Source organism: Girardinichthys multiradiatus, chromosome 15 (genome assembly GCF_021462225.1).
Source record: "Girardinichthys multiradiatus isolate DD_20200921_A chromosome 15, DD_fGirMul_XY1, whole genome shotgun sequence".
In the NCBI taxonomy this organism is placed as follows: Eukaryota; Metazoa; Chordata; class Actinopteri; order Cyprinodontiformes; family Goodeidae; genus Girardinichthys; species Girardinichthys multiradiatus.
The window spans coordinates 40,795,463-40,820,895 of record NC_061808.1 but is presented as its reverse complement, the minus strand read 5'-3'; the positions used below and the strand labels follow the sequence as shown (position 1 = coordinate 40,820,895).

At 43.0% G+C, this 25,433-nt stretch overlaps 1 protein-coding gene and 1 long non-coding RNA gene across 2 annotated transcripts in view; both read left to right on the top strand.

The window, feature by feature from the left end:
- psmc6 (proteasome 26S subunit, ATPase 6) overlaps window positions 1-21,106 on the top strand; it is a 38,842-nt gene extending 17,736 nt beyond the window's left edge. Inside the window, exons 6-14 of the mRNA XM_047388173.1 lie at window positions 1,662-1,776; window positions 8,802-8,889; window positions 9,061-9,122; window positions 9,191-9,314; window positions 16,041-16,102; window positions 19,993-20,113; window positions 20,189-20,269; window positions 20,578-20,649; window positions 20,745-21,106. Coding sequence (XP_047244129.1) covers window positions 1,662-1,776; window positions 8,802-8,889; window positions 9,061-9,122; window positions 9,191-9,314; window positions 16,041-16,102; window positions 19,993-20,113; window positions 20,189-20,269; window positions 20,578-20,649; window positions 20,745-20,863 — 844 coding nt within the window. The 3' untranslated portion in view covers window positions 20,864-21,106. The remainder of the gene's footprint in view (window positions 1-1,661; window positions 1,777-8,801; window positions 8,890-9,060; window positions 9,123-9,190; window positions 9,315-16,040; window positions 16,103-19,992; window positions 20,114-20,188; window positions 20,270-20,577; window positions 20,650-20,744) is intronic.
- On the top strand, window positions 9,321-12,226 carry LOC124882050. The gene is made up of 2 exons (XR_007041804.1): window positions 9,321-11,095; window positions 11,204-12,226. It is a non-coding gene; the product is annotated as an uncharacterized LOC124882050 (long non-coding RNA).
- Window positions 21,107-25,433: the final 4,327 nt, after the last annotated feature.

Genomic DNA, 25,433 nt, shown 5'->3' with positions numbered 1-25,433 from the left:
TCCTTAATCGGAGAAAAAATATCTTCTAACACAAATGTTTGCTACTGAATATTTTTCAAATTAAATACAATATAGTTTATATAGCACCGATTCAGGAAACGTCGTCTCAAGGCTCTTTACAAAAAGAGGTCAAATAAATCCAATCATACAATAGTTCTTGATTCAATTCAATTCAAAAATACTTTATTAATCCCAAAGAGAAATTAAATGTTGTTATAGCTCATTATGAAAGTTTCTTCAAAGAGTCGTTGTAGATGCTGATGGCTGTGAGCAGGAAGGATCTCCTGTAGAGCTCCGTCTTACAGCAGATCTGAAGAAGCCTCTGACTGAAGACACTCTGTTGTTGTAGGACAGTCTCATGAAGAGGATGCTCAGGGTTCTCCATAATGTTCTTCATTTTATGAAGAATCCGTCTTTCCACAATGATCTCCAGAGGTTCTAGAGGAGTCCCCAGAACAGAACCAGCCTTCTTTATCAGCTTGTTGAGCTTTTTAAAGTCCCTGGTTCTGATGCTGCTTCCCCAGCAGATGATGGCAGAAGAGATCACTCTTTCCACAACAGACTTATAGAAGATATGCAGCATCTTGCTGCAAACACCAAAGGACCTAAGCTTCCTCAAGAAGTACAGTCTGCTCTGTCCCTTCTTCTAGATGGCTTCACAGTTGCATCTCCACTCTAGAAACAGTTTTTGGTCTATTACATACATTACAAATTGATCCTATGTATCAATTAATGCAGTCATGTTCATTGTATTATTTAAATTGGGTAAAGAGTTTTCTATATAAGGAAACCCAGCAGATTACATTGAGTCAGTGACTTGCAGGGTTCACTCCTTCTGGATGAGCATCCTCCTGATTACAGTAGACAGTCGCTTGCATTGTCAAAGTCAATGGACTTTGCTGCAATTCCTCATACTGAGCATGCTCCAAGGTGTTGATATTCCTCTATTCCTAATAAAATCTACAGTCTTGGGACAATGCAGAGATTTCTGTAATTGTCATGGATTTTACTTGATCTTCGTCTTTTTTTCTGCCACATCTACACAGATAATGTACAACCTAAGGCATGTTATTGACCTTATTGTAAATAAATGAGTATAACCTTTCTACGTTGTGCAATATCTGAGAATGATTATTTCTAACTTTTACCAAACTGCTGCATTTATTTATTTTTTTCACACACTGAAAATCTATGTATTGCTTTATTTTATACTCTTTTTGTGTCCAAATCATTCCTCTCTAGTCCAAACTGGTAATTCACAAGCTCCTTTTTTGTTCTTGAGGGCTGATCTCTCACCTTTGTCATGTTCAACCTCATTCTGTGAGGAAACATCTTCCATGAAGCGATTATAAGCGATTTGTTTTCCTTTTCTAAATATTCCAACCAGGTGTAGCCTATTTCAGTGCAGACAGAATTATAGCTGTGTTTTAGGGGTTTAAATATTTATTTTTCTCAATGACAAATGGCAAATCTAATTTTAATTCCTTTGTAAAGGGTTCTTCCTGTTTCTTGGCTAATATTCTCTCTCCAGTGAAAAAGCACAATTTCTTTCTGAGTGAGAAAACATAAAATCAGCAAGGGATTAATAATTTTTTTCCATCCATGACAACATATGTGAGTTGTATTTTAGTTGTCACCCTCTCTGTGTGCCTCTGTCAAAGGTACCTACCCAGGGAAGTGGATCCTCTAGTGTACAACATGTCCCACGAGGATCCAGGCAGCGTCTCCTACTCTGAGATTGGAGGATTGTCTGAACAGATCCGTGAGCTGAGAGAGGTACAACTCAATGCATTTCTTTCCAATCTGCTCTGTAATGTCTCGGACCTAATTGATACATTCCAATATGCTCTAATGTCCGTTCATCTGTGAAGCCTGTGATATAATGTTTGTCATCTGCCAGGACTCTCCTGTAAATTTTTAATGTTCGCACTGACTGTGTGTGCTGGAATTGTCAGTAATACTTTCAAAGTTTGGTTTAAAAAAACCTAGCTGACAAACACAATGAGATATTAGATAATGTGCAGAAGAAAAATTATGCTTGTTTTTAAGAGATGCATTGAGGGGAGATCTGCACTTTATAGCATTGTGCATTTTATCTCAGGAGCCATGAGGAAAATGGTGAGAAATCACATGGTTGTTTTTTTGTTTTCTTCACGTCTTCGGAGCGCAATGTATAAACCGGCGTGTTATTGCCACCTATAAGGCCGTAGTGAAAGCTGTATAAAACATGGTTGTTCAGCTGAGCTTTAGAAAGTATGAATAAGAGCATGTGCTTGTCAATGAGGTCAACGCGGCTTGTTCACAGGGTTGTGCATAGAGTTCTGAGAATTGATTGCAACCGTCCTGTCCGGCAGAGTAGCGCTCAGAATTGTTCTCTGAGTGCCAAGAAAAAGGCCAACAGATTTACTTTCACAAGTGGAGCAATACAGCTAACGCTTTAAAGCTCTGCTTGATGTTCATAAAAAGAAACTTTATTAGAAACTGCTCTGTGGTTATTTCAGTTGTTACGGACACGGGGACAGAAATGAAAAGGGAAAAGAAGGAGAATGGAATGGAATGGAGGAAAGAAAGAAAGAAAGGATGAAGATAATACAAGATAACACCCTGCTTGCTTCTACACCTGCATAAAAGTTCATATTACCAGCTTTTTTACCGAAAAGTGCACGGTACTTATGAATGTAAGATGTATTTAGTGGTAAATGCGGCTCAATATAGAACATTTGTGTATCTGTTAACACCTTAATCTAAACACCTGTGGGTCTGAGTGTGAACGCGCTTGTGTATACAAGGTTAATAATTAAAATAAAATGCAATAGTTAGTGGGAGTAGCCACAGACCTGCCCCCCGGGACAGATACGGAGGAGATCCGAGCCACAGACATCCAAAGGTCCCCCAGAGCACAGGAACCCCAGGAGAACCATCCCTGGGACTACTGCAACCCCCCCAGAGAAGAGCAGGGGACAGTCCCAGGGATCCACCTAGCAGCCACAGTGCAGTGCAGAAAGCCAACGGACAGGCCCCACTGGCAGCCGTCTACGCCCGAGCAGATCCAGCCATGGACCCCGAGACCCCGGGACATATCACTCCCCAAGCAGAGGCCCGACAGAGCCCAGGGGTCCAAGCCCTGACAAGCAGCCACCGGGAGTGAGCCAGCACACACCAAAGCATCCAGCCCCGGATACCGAGAACCACAAGTACACCAGCTGGCAGAAACACCGACCACGGGCAGGTAGTGTGGCGGGGAGGAAATAAGTCCCACATTTGATGGGTGGCCTAAACTGATCCAGGAGAGGAAGTAGCCGAAGACCCAACCTGACACAAAAAATCTGCATACACAGTCACAATCACACATTCCTACCCTCATGCGTACACATAAAAACACTCACACCCACGCACCCATGTAAAGACAAACAACAATGGACGTCGTACACTCACTCACACTCACCATACATACTCTATACTCCCAGGTCCAGGTGCCAATACCCCATAACCGGACCCAGGAGGTGGCAGGACCAACATTCCGATTCTCCCGGAAATTAAAATTTTTTGTTTTATCATTTGCATTTTAAAATTTCAAGGCCTAGTAGTTTCGATGCCCACTTTGCTGGCTGGAAGAAGCTGCTGACCAACAAAGAAGTGTCTGTGCAACCAGGAGCAGTGTGTGGTGGTGATCGAAAGTTTGCCTTAAACATAAAAATTTCCAGTCAGCTCAGTACAACACTTGCAATAATATTATAACGTACAAAGGAGGGCACACGACCAACATGATTAAACACCTCTGGAGACATGGTGTCAAAGTAACAGTGCCCTGTCTTTGATGTGTTGTACTAGCTCCGACGCTCAGCCTAGCACCACACTGCGGTCAGAATTAGGTAAGTAAAACAATTAAATATTACACTGGACACTGGATACGTGTCTCAAGAAGTCAGGTGATGAGACAACTGGGAAGGCTGAACCGGAATAAGGCTGCAGGTCCAGATCATGTCAGCCCTAGAGTCCTGAAGGCCTGTGCAGAGCAGCTCTGTGGGATTCTGCAGCACCTCTTCAACCTTAGTCTGGCCCAGAAGAAGGTTCCAGTGTTGTGGAAGACCTCTTGTCCTGCTACGGTACCAAAGAAAACTCACCCATCAGCCCTCAATGACTATAGACCTGTTGGCATAACATCCCACATCATGAAGGTCCTAGAGAGACTCCTGTTGGCCCACCTGAGTAAGCAAACAGTAAACCATCAGGACCCCCTTCAGTTTGCTTATCGCTGTGGAGTTGGAGGCAGCAGCACTGTGAGGATCATGTTCTTTGATTTCTCCAGAACATTTAACTCAATCCAACCTGATTTGCTTTGTCAGAAACTCCAGAAGACTCAGGTGGAGGCCTCAACAATCTCCTGGATCAAAGACTACCTGACAAACAGACCACAGTTTGTGAGACTGAAGGGTTGTGAGTCTAACCAGGTAGTCAGCAGCACAGGAGCACCACAGGGGACTGTACTCTCACCATTCCTTTTCACTCTGTACACCTCAAACGTCCACTACAAGACAGACTGCAGAAATACTCTGCAGTTGTAGGGTGTATCAGAGATGAACAAGAAGCTTAGTATCGGACTGCTGCTTGGACCGCTTTGTGGGATGGTGTAGAAATACTCATCTTATCTTGAATGTGAATAAAACAAAGGAGCTGATTTTAGATTTTGAGAGAAACGAGAACAAAAAATCAATGTTTAGATCCAAATTTACCAATACTGTTGCCTATAAAATCATGATTAATCTAAAGTTAATGGTCTTTAGGTAAAATAAAAAAAGCAAATCACTTAAAGGTTGTAAAGTCAATCCAGTTTTTCTAAGCTTCTGTAAAAGACAGACTTAATTTTCAGGCCTATTCCAGAATCCAGTATTTGTCTTAATCTGAAGATGACAAATTCTTTATTGTCCTGAATGGTCTCTTCAAATGTTCCAGTTATCCAGGAATTCTGGGGCACCGAATTATCAGCAATGATCAGAGTAAGGGGGGCAACGGTGGCGACAGTGGTAGAGGTTCGTCTTGTAACCGGTGGGTTGCCAGTTTGAATCCCCGCTTTGTCTGTCTCAGTCGTTGTGTCCTTGGGCAAGACATTTCACCCTCCTTGCCTGCTGATGGTCAGAGGGCTCAGTGGTGCATGTGTATGGCAGCCTCACCTCTGTCAGTATGCCCCAGGGAAGCTATGGCTACAATGTAGTCTAACACTGTCAGTGTGTGAATGTGTAAATGAATGGGTGAATGACTGATTGTAGTGTGAAGCGCTTTGGGGTCTCTTTGGACTTGATAAAGTGCTATACAAATGCAGGCCATTTACCATAAGCATGTCTACATGGATATTAGCATTTGGAATAAATGGCCTACCGGTGCACCAAAATGTAAACTTTCCAATCAGAATATTCTAATCTAACTCAAACCGAACAGCAGGTATGTAAACACTTGTTTGGATCATGTCATTCTGATTGTCGCAAACTGACCTTACTGCGCATGTGTGCCATGCGACGCATTTGTTCCTTTAGGTGCAAGATACATAATGGCAGGGAAACAATTGGTCTGTTGCCACTAGGGATTGGTACCGAATTCAGTACTTTTATTGGTACCGACCGAATTCCGTCGGTACTACAGAGTACCGATTCACGTAAAATCAAACAGTACCATGTTTCAATACCTAAACGCATCATTGTGACACTGAGGCAGTAGAAGAGTGGGTGATTTTCCATACCGGACATGAACACAGCATTGCACGCACAAGAGCCTAATGTATCAGTAGCTGCTGGTACCGTCAACAAAGCAAGCATGGCTGATAGAAGGTGCTCGAAAGTATGGCTCCACTTTTCAAAATGCAGTTCAGATTAGGCTCGCTGCAGTATTTGTGATGTAATGTGCAAGGCCAGCGGGGGAATACTTCTAATCTGAGGAAGCACCTGCAGTGTTTCTCTTACCACTATTCAAGGGGGTTTTAACAGTTGATGTGATTTGTTTTAATAGATCACGTTGTGAAGGATTTCTACACATGCGTCGTCGCTACTCTACTTTCTATGGCCAAACTTGACAAAAGCTGGAGGAGAACACACTCCTCATACTCTGCGTCACCAACGCTGACACACTGAGTTACATGCGCTCAACACCAGCTCTTCACAGCGGACAGAAAATCATCCCGCTAAAACCTAGAAAGCAGGCAAGGATATCTGCGGTTTTAAAAAGCACCAAATTTTGTTTTGATGGGAGCACTTCCTCTCCTGCAAGCAGAAGCAGGGCTAACTCTCCTACTCCTGGTACATATGGTGAAGGTAGAAGTACACAAAATAGTCCAAGTGTTTCAGGACGCAGCAAAAGTCCAGTCACTACCGAATAAAAGGTTTTGATCTGGCTTGGCTGTTGGAGGTGAAAATATCCCCCTGGATCTATAAGACTGAGCTTGGTAATTAAATACATACATGATAGAGAAAAGAAACAAAGATGGAAAGAGACAGAAACAGATAAAAGATGCGATAAAGAGACAAAAAGATGGAGAAATAAGAAAGGTTGAGAAAACGTTAAAGATAAAGAAAAAATATAGATGGACATATAAATACAGTAGGTAGAAGATAAACATTTTATAGTTTTTTTTCCCCTGTAGGAATGTTCTGTCAAAGATGTAGACAGCTAAAAGAGGCTGCAGTCAAAGAAAACCATGGGCCCAGCCATTTATGTATCAGAATCAGAAAAGCTTTATTGCCAAATATGTTTTTGGACATACAAGGAATTTGTTTTGGCGTAGTCGGTGCAATACAATAAAAATGAAACAGTATAAACATATCTACAATATAATATAAATATATGTGCACAGTTTTAAGTGAGTGAGAGTAAATATAGAGCAGTATAAGATGCAAGAGCAATACAACAGTGCAGGTGATCATTGTGCAAGTAAAGCAGGAGTCCAAGCTGAGCGTTAATGTAACTCATAGAGTTACAGGTTACAGGTGTCCTGTCAGCAGAAAAAGGCGGGGTGTGGGGGAAAGGAAGAGTGTCAGGGTGGTTTCTGGGCTTTGTTAACCAGGCTGGTGGCAGATGGGAAAAAATTGTTCTTGTGGCGTGAGGTTTTGGTCCGGATGGACCGCAGCCTCCTGCCAGAGAGGGGAGAGTCTCAAAGAGTCTGTGGACCGGGGGTGGGAGGGATCAGCCAGAATCTTTCCCCTGCCCGCTTCAGGATCCTGGAGGTGTACAGTTCCCTGGAGCGACAGTTAGACTGCAGCCAATCACCTTCTCAGCAGACCGAATGACACGCTGCAGCCTGCCCTTATCCTTGGCTGTAGCAGCGGCGTCCCCAGATGGTGATGGAGGATGGTGAGGATGGACTCATGATGGCTGTGTAGAAGTGCACCATCATAGTCTTTGGCAGGTTGAATTTCTTCAGCTGCCGCAGGAAGAACACCTCTGCTGGGCTTCTTGATGAGGGAGCTGATGTTTGGCTCCCACTTGAGATCCTGGGAGATGATGGTTCCCAGGAAGCGGAAAGATTCCACCCAGTGTCAATTGTGGAGTCACAGAGGGTGATGGGGGCAGGTGGGGCTGGGTTCTGCCTGAAGTCCACAACCATCTCCACTGTCTTTAGAGCGTTGAGCTCAAGGTTGTTCTGGCTTGCACCAGTCCAACAGATGGTCCACTCCCATCTGTACGTGGACTCGTCACCATCAGAGATGCGTCCGATCAGGGTGGTGTCGTCCGCAAACTTCAGAAGCTTGACAGACTGGTGACTGGAGGTGCAGCTGTTGGTGTACAGGGAGAAGAGCAGAGGAGGAGAGAAACACAGCCTTGGGGGGAACCGGTGCTGATGGTCAGGGAGTCAGAGACGTGCTTCCCCAGCCTCACGCGCTGCTTCCTGTCAGACAGGAAGTCAGTGATCCACCTACAGGTGGAGTCGGGCACACTCAGCTGGGAGAGCTTCTCCTGTAGCAGAACTGGGACGATGGTGTTGAAGGCAGAGCTGAAATCCACAAACAGGATCCTGGCGTAGGTTCCTGTGGAGTCCAGGTGCCGGAGGATGAAGTGTTACAGTTACAGTGCGGAAGTTACAGTTTATTTAGTTTGGGAGCAGAGCAGCTTAAAGACCTGAGTACCATGATGGACAACTGGCATAGAGAGAAGAGAGTCAGTAGGGCGCAAAATGGTGCGCCCTACTGACTTGGGTATGTGCTGTTAATAACAGCAGGACATTAACAGCAGCTAGCAGCCAGGGTATGGACACAGAAAAGTATCCGATCCAAGGCTGTATGAGGGTGGAGGCTGGTGGTGTAGTATAATGGCTGGACCTGGTGGCTGATGGAGGAGCCTGCTGGGTGGGTCTGGTAGTTGATGAGGACCCTCTGGTGGCTAGCAGGTTGAGCTGGTGGCTGACTTGTAGAGTAGCAGCAGGTAATGCGTTTTATAAATGTGTGATGTTGGGACTGGAACCAAGAATAATTTTCTTTATTTTATTCATGTGATGCTGTAAGTAAATGTGGTTATGACTCCAACAATCTAATCCTCTGCAACATTATACTGACACCAGTTTGCCTACATGAAATGCAGATGCACAAAACATACTGCTCCTGCAAATCCCCATACGTTGGGGCCCTTCTGTAGCATTTAGTGAATTTTTACTAGTGGATGCGATACTACTAGACTAACTTTGGAAATGGTCTGGTTGAAGCACCCTTCAAGCCCTCAAAAATGAAATCAACTTGATGTATTGTTTTATGGCAGGGAAAGCACCAAAACTTTCTTTTGACTACTTACTGTTTCAAAAACATTCTCTTTTTGCATTGCAGGTGATTGAACTGCCTCTGACAAACCCTGAGCTCTTTCAGAGGGTGGGCATTATTCCCCCAAAAGGTTGCCTACTTTATGGGCCTCCAGGTAGTAGCCGGTCAACTACAAACATATGAGTTCAGACACATTTATAAGTAATAATGCTTCTTTCATCTCTGTTTTTTTCTAATATAGGCTTGTCATACATGATTCTCAACATTCATTGCAGTTTTTTTTTTCATTCATTCATTCATTTTTTTTTTTTTTTTGGTCAAACAGGCACAGGGAAGACTCTTCTTGCCAGGGCAGTGGCCAGTCAACTGGATTGCAATTTTCTGAAGGTGAGTGTCAGTCAACCCTGCAGTGTGCAGCTTCATTCTGCAGTCATGTCACTGTCTGCACATTACAGGTTGTGTCTAGCTCCATTGTGGACAAATACATCGGTGAAAGTGCAAGACTCATTAGAGAGATGTTCAACTATGCCAGGGACCACCAGCCATGCATCATCTTTATGGATGAGATTGATGCCATTGGTGAGTGATCCTAAGCAGTAATAATTCTAGCCTTCTGCTCATTTGATGCAGCAAATAAGCAAGTACTGTTGGGTGGAGATTATATAAAATCTAAATCACGGGATGTCTGAGAATTTGAATGTGGTTGTGACTGAAAGATATAGGGTTTTTAACGAACAAGAGACCATTGTGTCACTAGAGCCTCTCCTGTGCATATGACAATGTAATGTGAGATGACAGGGGGGTGGTCAGTTCACAGGATGATCTTCTGCAACCATGCAGATGATTAATCATTTTAATACCAAGTACGTTTGTAACCAAACAATATCCAAAATATGTAAATGAATCACAACTTTATATCCTGGCAACTTGGCAACTGTGAACTTTTATACACTGTCTCAAGTAGTAAAATCATATTTAGCAACATTGCACAATGTACAGACAGTAGATATATATATGGACTCAATAAACATACAGTAAAATATTTTAAGCCTTTATTTCTTGCAATTTTAATGATTATGGCTTACAGATAGTGTGAACACAACATTCAGTGTCTTAGAAAATTTGACTATTCTGAAAAAGTTAAATAGTGGAAGCTCATTGTGTCACACCCTAATCAGCTAATGAGCTCAAAATGCCTTAACCCTCCTGTTGTCCTTGGATCAAAATGACCCGCCACTGTGTTAAAACCCCCCAAAAAATCCACTAAGTGCTATTTTTTTAACTTGAAATTTTATGACTTTTCCTAGATTGGCCCCAACAATAGAAAAAGTGAAATGTTGCTTTTATTCACATTTCCATATAAGCTGTACAAAGAAAGGTACAAAGGTGGTCTTCGGGTCAAAATGACCCGTGAGACAAATAGAGTTGAAATCAAGGTCACAGAGTTATTTACAAACCACAGAATGTTACAATGTTTTAGATGTGTCTCAGATCAATCAGTAGCAGAAGTTAACAAGGAAAATCAGGTGGTGTTCTCGCAGGCTTCAGAAGACCACCTGTTTATTTCCAGAGGTTATAAAGAAGTTGCAGATAACAGGACCCTGAATTCTGTCTGTGCTGAAGCCATGAGTGTGCGTTATACTGCTGAAGACCCTGTAGAGCTGATTTTCTCAGATGTCCAACAAGACAACTCTGATTCAGAAGAGGAAGTGGAAGATGTGTCCGAAGAAGAAGATGGGGAGGAATACAACCCAGAGCATGATGAATCATCTTCAGAAGAAGAAAACCCTGAAGCTGAAAGAAAGACTTTCCTTTCAAAAAATGGCAAAATAACATGGTCCTGAGCAGCATATGACCAACACGGCAGGCATGCAGAACAAAACATCATAAAGATGACCCCAGGACCCACAACGTATGCGTTTCTCATGCCCATGATATTGTCTCTACATTCTACTTGTTTATCACACCAGCAATCGAAAAAATAATTCTGGGGATGACAAATCTGGAGGGTTTTCGCAAATATGGAGACAGCTGGAAAAAGATGGATGAGATTGACCTGCAGGCCTACTTAGGGCTGCTAATCTTAGCAGGTGTATAGAGGTCCCAAGGTGAGGCTGCAGCTAGTCTATGGAATGCTGAGAGTGGAAGGCCAATTTTCCAAGCCACAATGCCACTCAAAGTCTTTCACACCTCCTCAAGACTGCTACGATTTGATGACCGTGAGTCAAGACCAGCAAGACTTGTGACAGACAAACCTGCAACCATAAGAGAGGTATGGGACAAGTGGGTGGAGCGGCTGCCCTACTTCTACAATCCAGGACCTGACGTAACAGTGGATGAACAACTGGTTCCATTTAGAGGTAATCTGTTTTCATATTTGTAATAAAAGTGATTTTCACTATTGATTTCTTTGACTGTTTTCTGTGACACTGATACTAATCACTGATGCTAATGTCTTTTCTACAAAGGTCGTTGTTCTTTCTGGCAGTATATGCCCAGCAAGCCAGCAAAATATGGGACCAAGTCATGAGTGGCTTGCGATGCCAAATCAAGCTATGCTTGGAAAATGCAAGTCTATACTGGCAAGCCGACCAGTGGATGCCCAGAGAAGAATCAGGGGATGCGAGTTGTGCCACGTGACGTGACAATTTCTTCACCTCTTATGAACTCGGACCGCAGCTCCTGAAGAGGAAGATCACCATGATTGGTACAGTTCGAAAGAATAAGCCTGAGCTCCCACCTGCACTGAGAGGTCTTCTCCTCAAAGTTTGCCTTCACGCCCAACACTACTCTAGTTTCCTACCTCCCAAAGAAAAACAAGAATGTAGTTCTTCTGAGCACACTGCACACAGACGGTGACATTAGCGATCGTGAGGACAGGAAGCTAATCATCATCCTAGACTACAACCGCAACAAAGGAGGTGTGGACAACCTGGATAAGATGATTGGAACATATAGCTGCAGAAGAATGACTGCCCGCTGGCCTCTGGTCATCTTCCACAACATCATTGATGTTTCCTCCTTTGTGATTTGGAGAGGGATCAACCCAACCTGGATGTCTCATAAGCAGAACAAGAGGAGGTTGTTCCTGGAGCAGCTAGGAAAGGCACTTGTAACTCCACTCATTGAAAGAAGGAAGCATGTCCCCCGCACAGAACCCTCAGCAGCAGTTGTGAAAGCTATTCAGAGTGCAGAAGCTCCTGATCAACCTGAGGATCCATCTACCACAGCCCTTCCCCAGCTAGGGCAAGTAAGAGGAAGACATGTCAGTTCTGCCCTCAAAAGAAGGACTGCAAAACACATACTGTGTGCTGCAGGTGTAAGAAATATATCTGCAAGGGCTGTACACTTGTATACTGCCCTACATGTGCTAATTGGTTGAATGGTTTGTTATTTTTCATATTTTTGTATTGTACATTGTCTTAAATTGTTCACTGGAGAAAATAAATGAAACTGAGTCAGTGGGATTAATAAAAATGTATTCAAGACTCCTTTTTGCAAAATTTTTTTCTTAAGCTATAGAAATTCAAGTAAAGAGGAAAAACTGAAGTATTCACACATTTGGAGCTCAATGGCAATATGCAAGATGAAATTTGGTGTTTAAAATTCAGTTAAGCTGCTTATATTGGGGGTTTAGTGAAGACAAGTCATTTTGACCTGGAGGACACAGGGTGTATACAGAAAATGAGGACAACAGGAGGGTCAAAGATTTCCTGAGCCTCTAAATAATCTATCTGTTTACATGTATAAAATTTCAAAATCGGATTCAAATAAATCCAAAATACCATTTATATGGTAGCAAAATTAAATAATCCGATCATGATGTGGCCATTCCCCAGTGAGCCCACCACCTGCAGGGGGAACTATGAGGGACCGGTGCAAAGATGATTTGGGCGGCAGACGAAGGTGGAGACCTCAGCGGCCCGATCCCCAGATGCTTAGGCTGGCTCTAGGGACGTGGAATGTCACCTCGCTGGGGGGAAAGGAGCCTGAGCTTGTGCGGAAGGTCGAGAGATATCGACTAGAAATAGTCGGGCTCGCCTCCACGCACACCGAAAGTCGAAGCTCTCAATTTACCGGTCGGTCTACGTTCCTACCCTCACCTATGGCCATAAACTTTGGGTCATGACCGAAAGAACGAGATCCCGGATACAAGCGGCCGAAATGAGCTTCCTCCGTAGGGTGGCCGGGCACTCCCTTAGAGATAGGGCGAGGGGCTCGGAGTAGAGCCGCTGCTCCTCCACATCGAGAGGAGCCAGTTGAGGTGGCTCGGGCATCTATACCTGATGCCTCCTGGACGCCTTCCTCGGGAGGTGTTCCAGGCACGTCCCACCGGGAAGAGGCCCAGGGAACGGCACAGGACACGCTGGAGGGACTATGTCTCTCGGCTGGCCTGAGAACGCTCTGGGCTCCCCCTGGAGGAACTAGAGGAGGTGTCTGGGGAGAGGGACGTCTGGGTGTCTCTGCTGAGTCTGCTGCCCCCGCGACCCGGTCCCGGATAAGCGGAAGACAACGAGTACGATCACAATGTGTGCTTTTATGCACAACGCTTTATTCAAAATAGAAGCACAGCATAGAAGCAATAGAATGCACAGTTGTTAATTTCCCTAAACCAACCGCAAAATAAGTTGTACTTTCACCTGTGCTTTAAAAAAGAAAAGAAACACAGAAGTGTATTGTTTCTGAATGTTCTGAGCGTCCAGAATGAACACCATGGGGAATCTGGGGTATTGTCAAGAGGAACATGAGAGACACCAGACCCAACAATGCCGATGACCTGAGGGCTGCTATCCAAGCAACCTCAGCTTCTATACCATCTCAGCAGAACCACACACTGAGCGCTTCCAAGCCACGCCACATTAGGTATATTAACATGGACGTAAGTATTCAGAAGAGCCGATCAGATAAATAACGCGTAATGTAAACATGCTGATCGGAATATTCCGATTGGATTTGGCTTGATCGGAAGGAAATTGTATTCTAAAGGAGAGGGGTGGTTTATGCTTAATTTCATTCTGAACTGCGAGTGTGTAAATACTTAGATCATGTCATTTTGACTGTGGCAAACTGACCTGACTGTGTATGTGACCCCATTGTCAACCCAACGCGTTTCCGCCTTTAGTGGCCCGAATCATAATCGCAGGGAAACGACTGGTCTCTTGCCACATTAAGTCGTAGCTTAATTATGGAAAACAATAACGCCTCAACCGCTCTCAGAACCTGGTGCGGCTTTGTTCTTGACACTAAGAACACTCTATCACGCTTCTGCATTTGTTTTCTTTTTTTACAGCACAGGTGGAAGTATAACTTCTTCTGCGGTTCGTTTAGGAAAATCCGACAACTATGCGCTCCATCTCAAAGGTCTTCCATTCTGAATAAAGCATGCATGTAAACATGTCATGATTGGATCATTTCATTTTGCGGCAGTATAAACGGCATATTCAAATTTACTTATTTGAATCCGATTGAGAATTTTTGTGCATATAAACAAAGCTTTTGATGCAGTGATTCATACAATAGGAGCTCAACCAAATATTGAGTACATAGAAATAACATACTTTTCATGAGCCTGACATTTCTGCTATGTATGTATGGTATTTTAATTTTCTGAGACACTGAGTTTTGGGTTCTATGTGTAATGACACTATATACTCTCACTGGCCACTTTATTAGGTACACCTGTCCAACTGCTGGTTAATGCAAATTTCTAATCAGCCAATCACATGGCAGCAACTCAATGCATTTAGGCATGTAGACATGGTCAAGATGATCTGCTGCAGTTCAAACCGAGCATCAGAATGGGGAGAAAAGGTGATTTTAAGTGACTTTGAACGTGGCATGGTTGTTGGTTCCAGACGAGGGGGTCTGAGTATTTCTGATCTACTTACTGCTGATCTACTGGGATTTTCACACACTACCATCTCTAGGGTTTACAGAGAATGGTCCATAAAAGAGAAAATATCCAGTGAGCGGCAGTTCTGTGGGCGCAAATGCCTTGTTGATGCCAGAGGTCAGAGAAAAATGGCCAGACTGGTTCCAGCTGATAGAAAGGCAACAGTAACTCAAATAACTACTCGTTACAACCAAGTCATGCAGAAGAGCATCTCTGAACGCACAACACGTCAAACCTTGAGGTGGATGGGCTACAGCAGCAGAAGACTACACCGGGGGCCACTCCTGTTAGCTAAGAACGGGAAACTGAGGCTAAATTGGACAATAGAAGATTGGAAAACGTTGCCTGGTCTGATTTCTGCTGCGACATTCAGATGGTCGGGTCAGAATTTGGCATCAACAACATGAAAGCATGGATCCATCCTGCCTTGTATCAACGGTTCAGGCTGGTGGTGGTGGTGTAATGGTGTGGGGGATATTTTCTTGGCACACTTTGGGCCCCCTAGTACTAATTAAGCATCGTGTCAACGCCACAGCCTACCTGAGTATTGTTGCTAACCATGATGACCACAGTGTACCCATCTTCTGATGGTTACTTCCAGCAGGATAACGCACCATGTCATAAAGCACGAATCATCTCAGACTGGTTTCTTGAACATGACAATGAGTTCACTGGACTCAAATGGCCTCCATTCACCAGATCTCAATCCAATAGAGCACCTTAGGGATGTGGTGGAACAGGAGATTCTCATCATGGATGCAGCCGACAAATCTGCAGCATCTGTGTGATGCTATCATGTCAATATGGACCAGATTCTCTGAGGAATGTTTCCAGTACCTTGTTGAATCTATAACACCAAGGATTAAGACAGTTCTGAAGGCAAAAAGGGGATCCAACGCAGTACTAGCAAGGTGAACTCAATAAAGTGGCCGGTGAGAGTATATTGTATATTTATTGAGTTTTACTTTCTGAAATGAGTGATAATATAGAACATTTTAGTAAATATTCTAGTTTAGTTATTTATATTTGTGGCTTTCTGTCCTTTGCTTGTAGGCTATTTTCTTTATTGTTAAATGGCTGATTTAAAATTCTTTTGAGACCTCTTTAAAATCACCTTGTTGAGTAATAGGCTGCAAAAGAAACCATATTTATTGTCTGAGTTTTTAAACAGGTCAAACAACCTTCAAAATGAGGAGTATGTTGGAGCTATTAGAACCTTTCAGAAAGGTTCTAATAGCCTTTTTTCTGTTTTTATCTTTAATACATAATTTCTCAATTTGCTAAAAAAAAATGACAAATTATCCATATTAGAGAATTCTGTGGTAGGTTCCCTAGCTTTCCATCTACCTCTGTCTGTCTCTATATTGAGCAAAATGCTATGGGCCTAAATGTTCTCATTTTCTTTCCTGTAGGTGGCCGCCGTTTCTCAGAAGGTACCTCAGCTGATAGAGAGATCCAAAGAACTCTGATGGAGGTACTTACTAAATTGATGTAGTTTACTATGTCTAGTTGGCAGCACATCATAACTTCTTCCTTTCAGCTGTTACTTTTGGGAGTCATGCAATAATGGTCTCTTGTCACACGACTTGTTTAGGGTCAGGAAAATGGCAGCTAACATCTCTGCAGACCCCACACATCCTGCTCACCTTTGCCCCTTTTCCACTGGCTTGTTCTACTCGACTGCACTCAGCTCGCTTTGCAAGCGTTTCCATTACAGTTTTTTCCATACCCATACCTACTTTTTTGGGCCCTGCTCCTGAGCAGGTACGACCGGGTCTGAGTAGGGACAACATGTGACGTGACCAGACTGCTTTTGACTGATTGGCCGTGGGAGGAGGAGAAATGAAAAGGTTTTCGTTGAGACAGTGCAGGGAAAAGTTAATAATACTCAAGAACGACTACAATAATATTAAGGACCACAGTGACTGGAGCAGGTCATACAGGTCCTTCTCAAAATATTAGCATATTGTGATAAAGTTCATTATTTTCCATGATGTCATGATGAAAATTTAACATTCATATATTTTACATTAATTGCACACTAACTGAAATATTTCAGGTCTTTTATTGTCTTAATACGGATGATTTTGGCATACAGCTCATGAAAACCCAAAATTCCTATCTCACAAAATTAGCATATTTCATCCGACCAATAAAATAAAAGTGTTTTTAATACAAAAAACGTCAACCTTCAAATAATCATGTACAGTTATGCACTCAATACTTGGTCGGGAATCCTTTTGCAGAAATGACTGCTTCAATGCGGCGTGGCATGGAGGCAATCAGCCTGTGGCACTGCTGAGGTCTTAAGGAGGCCCAGGATGCTTCAATAGCGGCCTTTAGCTCATCCAGAGTGTTGGGTCTTGAGTCTCTCAACGTTCTCTTCACAATATCCCACAGATTCTCTATGGGGTTCAGGTCAGGAGAGTTGGCAGGCCAATTGAGCACAGTGATACCATGGTCAGTAAACCATTTACCAGTGGTTTTGGCACTGTGAGCAGGTGCCAGGTCGTGTTGAAAAATGAAATCTTCATCTCCATAAAGCTTTTCAGCAGATGGAAGCATGAAGTGCTCCACAATCTCCTGATAGCTAGCTGCATTGACCCTGCCCTTGATAAAACACAGTGGGCCAACACCAGCAGCTGACACGGCACCCCAGACCATCACTGACTGTGGGTACTTGACACTGGACTTCTGGCATTTTGGCATTTCCTTCTCCCCAGTCTTCCTCCAGACTCTGGCACCTTGATTTCCGAATGACATGCAGAATTTGCTTTCATCTGAAAAAAAGTACTTTGGACCACTGAGCAACAGTCCAGTGCTGCTTCTCTGTAGCCCAGGTCTGGGGAATGCGGCACCTGTAGCCCATTTCCTGCACACGCCTGTGCACGGTGGCTCTGGATGTTTCTACTCCAGACTCAGTCCACTGCTTCCGCAGGTCCCCCAAGGTCTGGAATCGGCCCTTCTCCACAATCTTCCTCAGGGTCCGGTCACCTCTTCTCGTTGTGCAGCGTTTTCTGCCACACTTTTTCCTTCCCACAGACTTCCCACTGAGGTGCCTTGATACAGCACTCTGGGAACAGCCTATTCGTTCAGAAATTTCTTTCTGTGTCTTACCCTCTTGCTTGAGGGTGTCAATAGTGGCCTTCTGGACAGCAGTCAGGTCGGCAGTCTTACCCATGATTGGGGTTTTGAGTGATGAACCAGGCTGGGAGTTTTAAAGGCCTCAGGAATCTTTTGCAGGTGTTTAGAGTTAACTTGTTGATTCAGATGATTAGGTTCATAGCTCGTTTAGAGACCCTTTTAATAATATGCTAATTTTGTGAGATAGGAATTTTGGGTTTCATGAGCTGTATGCCAAAATCATCCGTATTAAGACAATAAAAGACCTGAAATATTTCAGTTAGTGTGCAATGAATCTAAAATATATGAATGTTAAATTTTCATCATGACATTATGGAAAATAATGAACTTTATCACAATATGCTAATATTTTGAGAAGGACCTGTACATGTAATTTTACCATTTACGGGTCATAAACCAGCCTGAAGGCTGACAGAAAAGAAAAAGGACAAATCATCTTTCTGAATTACATCCAGGCAGAGCGCTGTATGTAATAACATCCTAAATCAGCTGATCACACATAAAGTCAGCTGTTTAGAGGCACAAACATTTCACCCAAAACCACCATGAACCAACGTGTTTGTTTCGGATATTTATTTATGGAAACCAGTGTCTGCAGGAAAAGGGAGCAGACAGAGAGCAGCTGCCCGTAATCAGACTGCCTGCCTCGAATCAAACGGGAGAAAAGTCCCGGTGAATCCGCAGAGCTCAAATATCCAGCCTAAAACTATCTTCACGCGGTTTTGCTCTTTAAAGTCCTTGTGCTTGTTATTGCCATGGCTGAAACTTCCTCATAAAGCCCAAAATTGTAACTTCTTCAGGCAAACTTTGGAGCTTCACCATCCAGACAGCAGCTTCTCTCCTCTCTGCTCCTCCTGCCACCCCCTCACATCAGAACCCCTCAGCCTTATTTTATAAGTTCTGGCTGGGCTGTGGTCCAGATAATAATCCCAGTGGATCATTTTAGACATAAAAAATAAATGAGACATTCTTGCAGATACATTAATACAAACATTATTAGTATTTAGTTTATTTATGTTTTTGTTTTTTATTTATATTTTTATCATTTCACGCAGATTACCTTAATGTGACAATGTAACAGTAACATTAATAGCAGCACAGCGCTGTACACTCATGGCTGGAGGCGGGGCTTCAGCCGTCGGCGGGTCAGTGGAAACACAACAGTTACCGTACCGAGTGGTGCAGAGCCGTGCTGGCTAAAACGAGCCAGTGGAAAAGGGTCATAACTGTTTGGATTTTTACCTTCAGGTCCGCAGTACAGAGCGCTATTTGCTTTCTTTCCCCAGACTGTTTCCCTAATGAACACTCAGTCCAGATCAATACCATGCATGCTTCGACTAATTTAGCATTGTCTTCTTTCGTAAAAACAATATTTATATCAACAATTCTTTTTATTTATATTTAAAATGTCATTATTTACCGCTTTTCCACCATTGCGGTTTGGAGCCCGTTCGGGTACCCGAATGTGATCTCGACTGGGTGATGCATTTTTCCACAAACTCTTGTTCAACTTTGGCGTTGGTGCTCAACAAAATACCCAAGTTCGAAGGCACGCGAACCACACTGGTTTAAGAACAAAAGTTCCTTCAATTAAAATTTCTTGTTTGTATGCACAAACTTGGCAAATAAAGCTGATTTAGATTTTTGGTTTAGGAGTCTGAGAATTATGCATAAAAAATAATAATCTCTCAATTAGTTTTTCACTTTAGTTAAAGCAGTTTTTTTTGATAATTTCTTTATTGTGATGTTAAGTTATTTTGTTACGTTATTGTATATGGCCAAATGTTGTTCAGTTTCATCGCTTGTGTTTGACCAATAAAAGCTCAAACTGGAGAAAAAACAGAGGTTTGATGGTCCATGAATTAAATAAAATTGAATGGAGTCATTTCAGTGTATTTCAGGGGAGATTTTGTTCTTAGTTAATTATAATAAATTGAAAAGGTTTGCATGGCTTCTGCACATTTTCAGGCAACAACCATTTTTGTACATGCAGAGTTGTGCGTAAAACATTGTGTCACAAGGATTTGGTGCATAAACACCATTTGTACATGATCCGTGACTTAGCTGTAAGCTAACCATTGAGCTGTACTTGCATTTGTGACCTGTTACTGTCAAACCATTATGGGGAGAGATATTTGGTTATGGGTTATTATAAAATTCCAACACAAATTATTTTAGTAACTTATTGCAGAAGTTGAATTATTTTACTTTTTCTGTCAGCTGTTGAACCAGATGGACGGTTTTGACACTCTACACAGAGTTAAGATGATCATGGCCACGAACAGACCAGACACTCTTGACCCAGCCCTGCTGCGACCTGGTAGACTTGATCGTAAAATACGTAAGTTTTTCTTTACTACTTAAATTTTCTCATTACTTGATCCACAATAAAGCTCATGCATTTTCTCCTCTTAAGACATTGAGCTGCCTAATGAACAGGCTCGACTGGACATCCTCAAAATCCACTCCAGTCCCATCACTAAGCATGGGGAAATAGGTTGGTAAACAAACTGTATCTGGTTACACTTTGATTCTCCTTAAAGACCTGTGTGTATTTTAATATGAAATTTTCAAAAATAGTTGGAGGTTGCAATCCCACAAATGTCTGTATTGGGTTGTCTGTGTCAAAGTTGTCAGTTGTTTAGTTTTTTTTCTTTCAAATTTATTTATTTTTTATAAGTTTGACTGTGTGAATAAAATTAGTCCAGCTGTATTTTAGGTTGTTTTATAATTTCTCATGATTTTTGTGTTTTTACCACACAAATTCTGTTAGCATTGATTATCTTGATTTGAAATTTGTCCCAGACTTTGAAGCCATCGTAAAGCTGTCTGATGGTTTCAATGGAGCTGATCTGAGAAACGTGTGCACTGAAGCAGGTAAAATAACAATGTTTGCAACAACTGAATGTCGTTGGCATAGTTACCTCCTTCCTTCATCAAGGGTTTTATACTGACTTTTGTTTGTTTTTCAGGACTATTTGCGATCCGGTCTGACCGGGAGTATGTCACTCAAGAAGACTTCATGAAAGCTGTTCGCAAGGTGGCTGACTCGAAAAAGCTGGAATCCAAATTGGACTACAAACCTGTTTAAACCCTTTGTCACAGTGCTTTAACTGACTTACTATGTTTTTCTCATTCACTCTCTTGCTGTGTTCCTTGCTTCAAAGGCAGAAACACTTGCATCAGTATATATCTTAATGCATGCTATGAATATCAAATTTCAGAGATCAAAATGCTTTCTGTTGTTTATACATCTTCAGCTCAGTTGATTGTTCTGTTCTTTTACAAACCAATTGTGTAAAATTAGTTTGCAAATACAATGCTATTAAACATTTATTGGTGTTTGTAGTCTGTTTCTAATGATGCCCTATCAAGGTTCAAAACTCAAGGTTACTTTATTCATACCTGTAGGTAGATTTGTTTTGGAGTTTTTTAAAACACATACATACCCACATACACTGTAAAAACATCAACCATTCGCACATAGGAATGCTCAAGGTGCCGGCATCCAGTAATTTTGTTCTTTTCGTTATATCTTTCTTGCTAGTGTGGGCAGGGTGAAGTGTAAGAAATAATGATGATCTAGGATCGCCCAGGTAATTCAGTGTGTTTACTTGTATGTGAATAAATGTTATTGAACTGATCTGCTGTTCTAATACTGTGGACTGTGAAGCACGTCAGAGTTCATCTGTTGTCGTTTCCTTACCTGTAGTAGGACAACTAGTGACATGGTGAGAATGTATATGCCTCTTTGAAGTTGTGGAAGCTAACAGGTAGTCAAAAGGACGCTGTTTATTTTAGCTGATTTTTGCTGAGTACAACTATAACTGAAAATGTTCATATCAGGGATAGAACACAATGTAACAATATAACCTATCGTCAGATCCAAGCAGATGACTTTGGTTGAAGTTCCTATGTTTGATTTCATAATGCCTCTTTGGATTTACACTCTTTACAAGTCCAACTGATTCAAAACACATAAGGCAGACTGGCATTACACCCTATGGAAGTTGAAAAGAAAGTGTATGCTTCTTTCCATAGATCCTTAAATGTGCGATTTTTATAGTCCACTTTATGTATTTTTGACAAAGCCATCTTTTACTCGTGTGCACCACCAAGCCATTGTACTGTCAGCAAGTGTGACCTAGTAACTTAGCAACCCGCGTTCAAGGACCTTATATATCTTTGTTTTTTGGCAGTTTGCATACAACGATGTGACGCATTACCTCCACCAGCTGGCTTGGAGTGTGGGCTAGAATGTGGCTGACCCACAATGCTGCCCTTTACGCCTGTTAGCAGGTCAGACGAGGCAGCCTGCATGAATAAAATGTCTAGTAGTAATAAATGGGAAAATGCTTTACGGTCCAAACAAAACGCTATCTGGATTTGGACAGGAGTCTGGGATTTGGGGACCCCTGGTCTAAAGACATTGGGGATCAAAAGTATCAAAACCTTTAACTACATAAAAGCATGTGGGCTTGGCCAAGACTCAAAATCCAATTTCTCCTAAAAGACAAAACTATACTAACTTCAACACAAGCTCACAGCAGCCCCAAATTTCTTGTGCCTCATCTCACCCTAGCACTGATCATATTTACAACATGAAGTCACCTGTTACACTGGCTTTTACAAGTTTCAAGCACAGTGTAATCACACAACACAAGGTGATGTTGAATCCTACTTGAAACAGTTGTTAGCTGGACTCAGTGGGCGATATGGCTAATTATGTCTCGCTGTTTGCCTCTAATTTACACACGTGTGGTCTGATTTACTCCAACCTGAATGTGGTTAATCTTTGTCAACCCCCAAATGGCTCTATTAGATAACATTGGACCTTGGATCAACAGCACCACCTAGGAACTTTTAAATGCTTTATCTCCCTTATACACCATTAGATCAACACCAAATTTGGCATGCATCATCATGGACAGCTGCTGAACAAGTTGGCATTGTTAGTGGATGACATCATCTTAGCCCCACCCATTTAGAACAGGAGGTCACATGTTTCACTGGTGCATGTCCTTGTTTTACACTCATGTTTCATTACAGAGAACAAGGTGATGTTTTTTTAATGTATATATTTATACACTGCTCAAAAAAAATAAAGGGAACACTCAAGTAACACATCCTAGATCTGAATGAATGAAATATTCTCATTGAATACTTTGTTCTGTACAAAGTTGAATCTGCTGACAACAAAATCAGACAAAAATCATCAATGAAATCAAATTTATTAACCAATGGAGGCCTGGATTTGGAGTCACACACAGAATTAAAGTGGAAAAACACACTAGAGGCTGATCCAACTTTGATGTAATGTCCTTAAAACAAGTCACAATGAGGCTCAGTATTGTGTGTGGCCTCCACGTTCCTGTATGACCTCCCTACAACACCTGGACATGCTCCTGATGAGATGGCGGACGGCTTCCTGAGGGATCTCCTCCCAGACCTGGACTAAAGCATCTGCCAACTCCTGGACAGTCTGTGGTGCAACGTGACGTTGGTGGATGGAGCGAGACATGATGTCCCAGATGTGCTCAATCAGATTCAGGTCTGGGGAGCGGGTGGGCCAGTCCATAGCTTCAATGTCTTCATCTTGCAGGAACTGCTGACACACTCCAGCCACATGAGGTCTAGCATTGTCCTGCATTAGGAGGAACCCAGGGCCAACCGCACCAGCACATGGTCTCACAAGGGGTCTGAGGATCTCATCTCGGTGCCTAATGGCAGTCAGGCTACCTCTGGCGAGCACATGGAGGGTCATGCGGCCCTCTAAAGAAATGCCACCCCACACCATTATTGACCCACTGCCAAACCGGTCATGTTGAAGGATGTTCCAGGCAGCAGATCGCTCTCAACGGTGTCTCCAGACTCTGTCACGTCTGTCACATGTGCTCAGTGGGAACCTGCTTTCATCTGTGAAGACCACAGAGCGCCAGTGGTGAATTTGCCAATCCTGGTGTTCTCTGGAAAATGCCAAGCGTCCTGCACGGTGTTGGGCTGTGAGCACAACCCCCATTTGTGGACGTCAGGCCCTCATACCATCCTCATGGAGTTGGTTTCTAACCGTTTCTGCAGACACATGCACATTTGTGGCCTGCTGGAGGTCATTTTGCAGGGCTCTGGCAGTGCTCCTCTTGTTCCTCCTTCCACAAAGGTGGAGGTAGTGGTCCTGCTGCTGGGTTGTTGGCCTCCTACGGCCTCCTCCACGTCTCCTGGTGTACTGGCCTGTCTCCTGGTAGCGCCTCCAGGCTCTGGACACTACGCTGACAGACACAGCAAACCTTCTTGCCACAGCTCACATTGATGTGCCATCCTGGATGAGCTGCACCACCTGAGCCACTTGTGTGGGTTGTAGAGTCCATCTCATGCTACCACGAGTGTGAAAGCACCACCAACATTCAAAAGTGACCAAAACATCAGTCAGAAAGCAAAGGTACTGAGAAGTGGTCTGTGGTCCCCACCTGCAGAACCACTCCTTGATTGAGTGTGTCTTGCTAATCGCCAAAGATTTCCCCCTGTTGTCTTTTCCATTTGAACAACAAGATGTGAAATTGATTGTCAATCAGTGTTGCTTCCTAAGTGGACAGTTTGATTTCACTGAAGTTTGATTTACTTGGAGTTACATTGTGTTGTTTAAGTCTTCCCTTTATTTTTTTGAGCAGTGTATATATATATATATATATATATTTTTTTTTTTTGCGGTACTAGAGGCCTTTATTTTAAAATGTTTCTGACAGTAGGCAGACAGAAAATAGGGGAAGAGAGAGGAGGAAAACATTCGGCAAAGGTCTGGGACGGCCACTTCGAGGACTGTAGCCTCTATGCATGGGTCACGCGTTTAACCCCTACACCACCAGCGCCGCGCCCAGAACAAGGTGATGTTGAGTAGCTACTTCTCTGAACAGTGACTGTTGGCCAGACAGTGTGGGTGTGGCGAGTGCCAAATTTCAATGTCTCGCCATTTGCATACGTTTGGCTCTAAATCACACATGCACGATCCAGTCTGTTTCAAACTGGAGATTATTCATCTCTGGTGACCTTCAAACAGCTCTATTGGATTACAATGGAATTTCGATCAATGGCGCCCCCTAGCAAACTCCGATATCTTTATCCCCTCATCCATCAGCGGATCCACATCACATTTTGCATGCATCATTGTGGACAAATGCTGAACAAGATAGCATGATCAATTGATGACAGCACTTTAACCACGCCACTAACAACTAAATGACAGGTTTTCTAGCTGATTGACCTTCCTTGACAGTCTCCAAAAGTTTAAAATTTTGTCTAATGAAACATAGTTTTGAGGACATTTCCCAAGCATGACAGGAAGTCTCTGTTAATCTTTCGCCACCAAACAGGAAGTGAGCACAGCTTCAATTGGGAAGGTCTGATTTCGACCAAATTTTGAACGCTTCTCCCAGAGCAGAACTCTCCATGTACCAAGGTCATATGAAAGCTTGCTCATAGTACTGTACCGTCTAATGGTGATGTGTGGAACTGAGATACGTGGAGGCGGTGATGCCAGGCTCCCGCGGTCACAAGACAGGCTGGGCGGCGCTGAGCTGCGAGGGCCGCCCAATGCTGCTTGCAGCTTTAATTAGGCCCGAGTAGCTAAGTGCTGGGAAGGCCTATTGTAATCACAGGATTTCTTACTA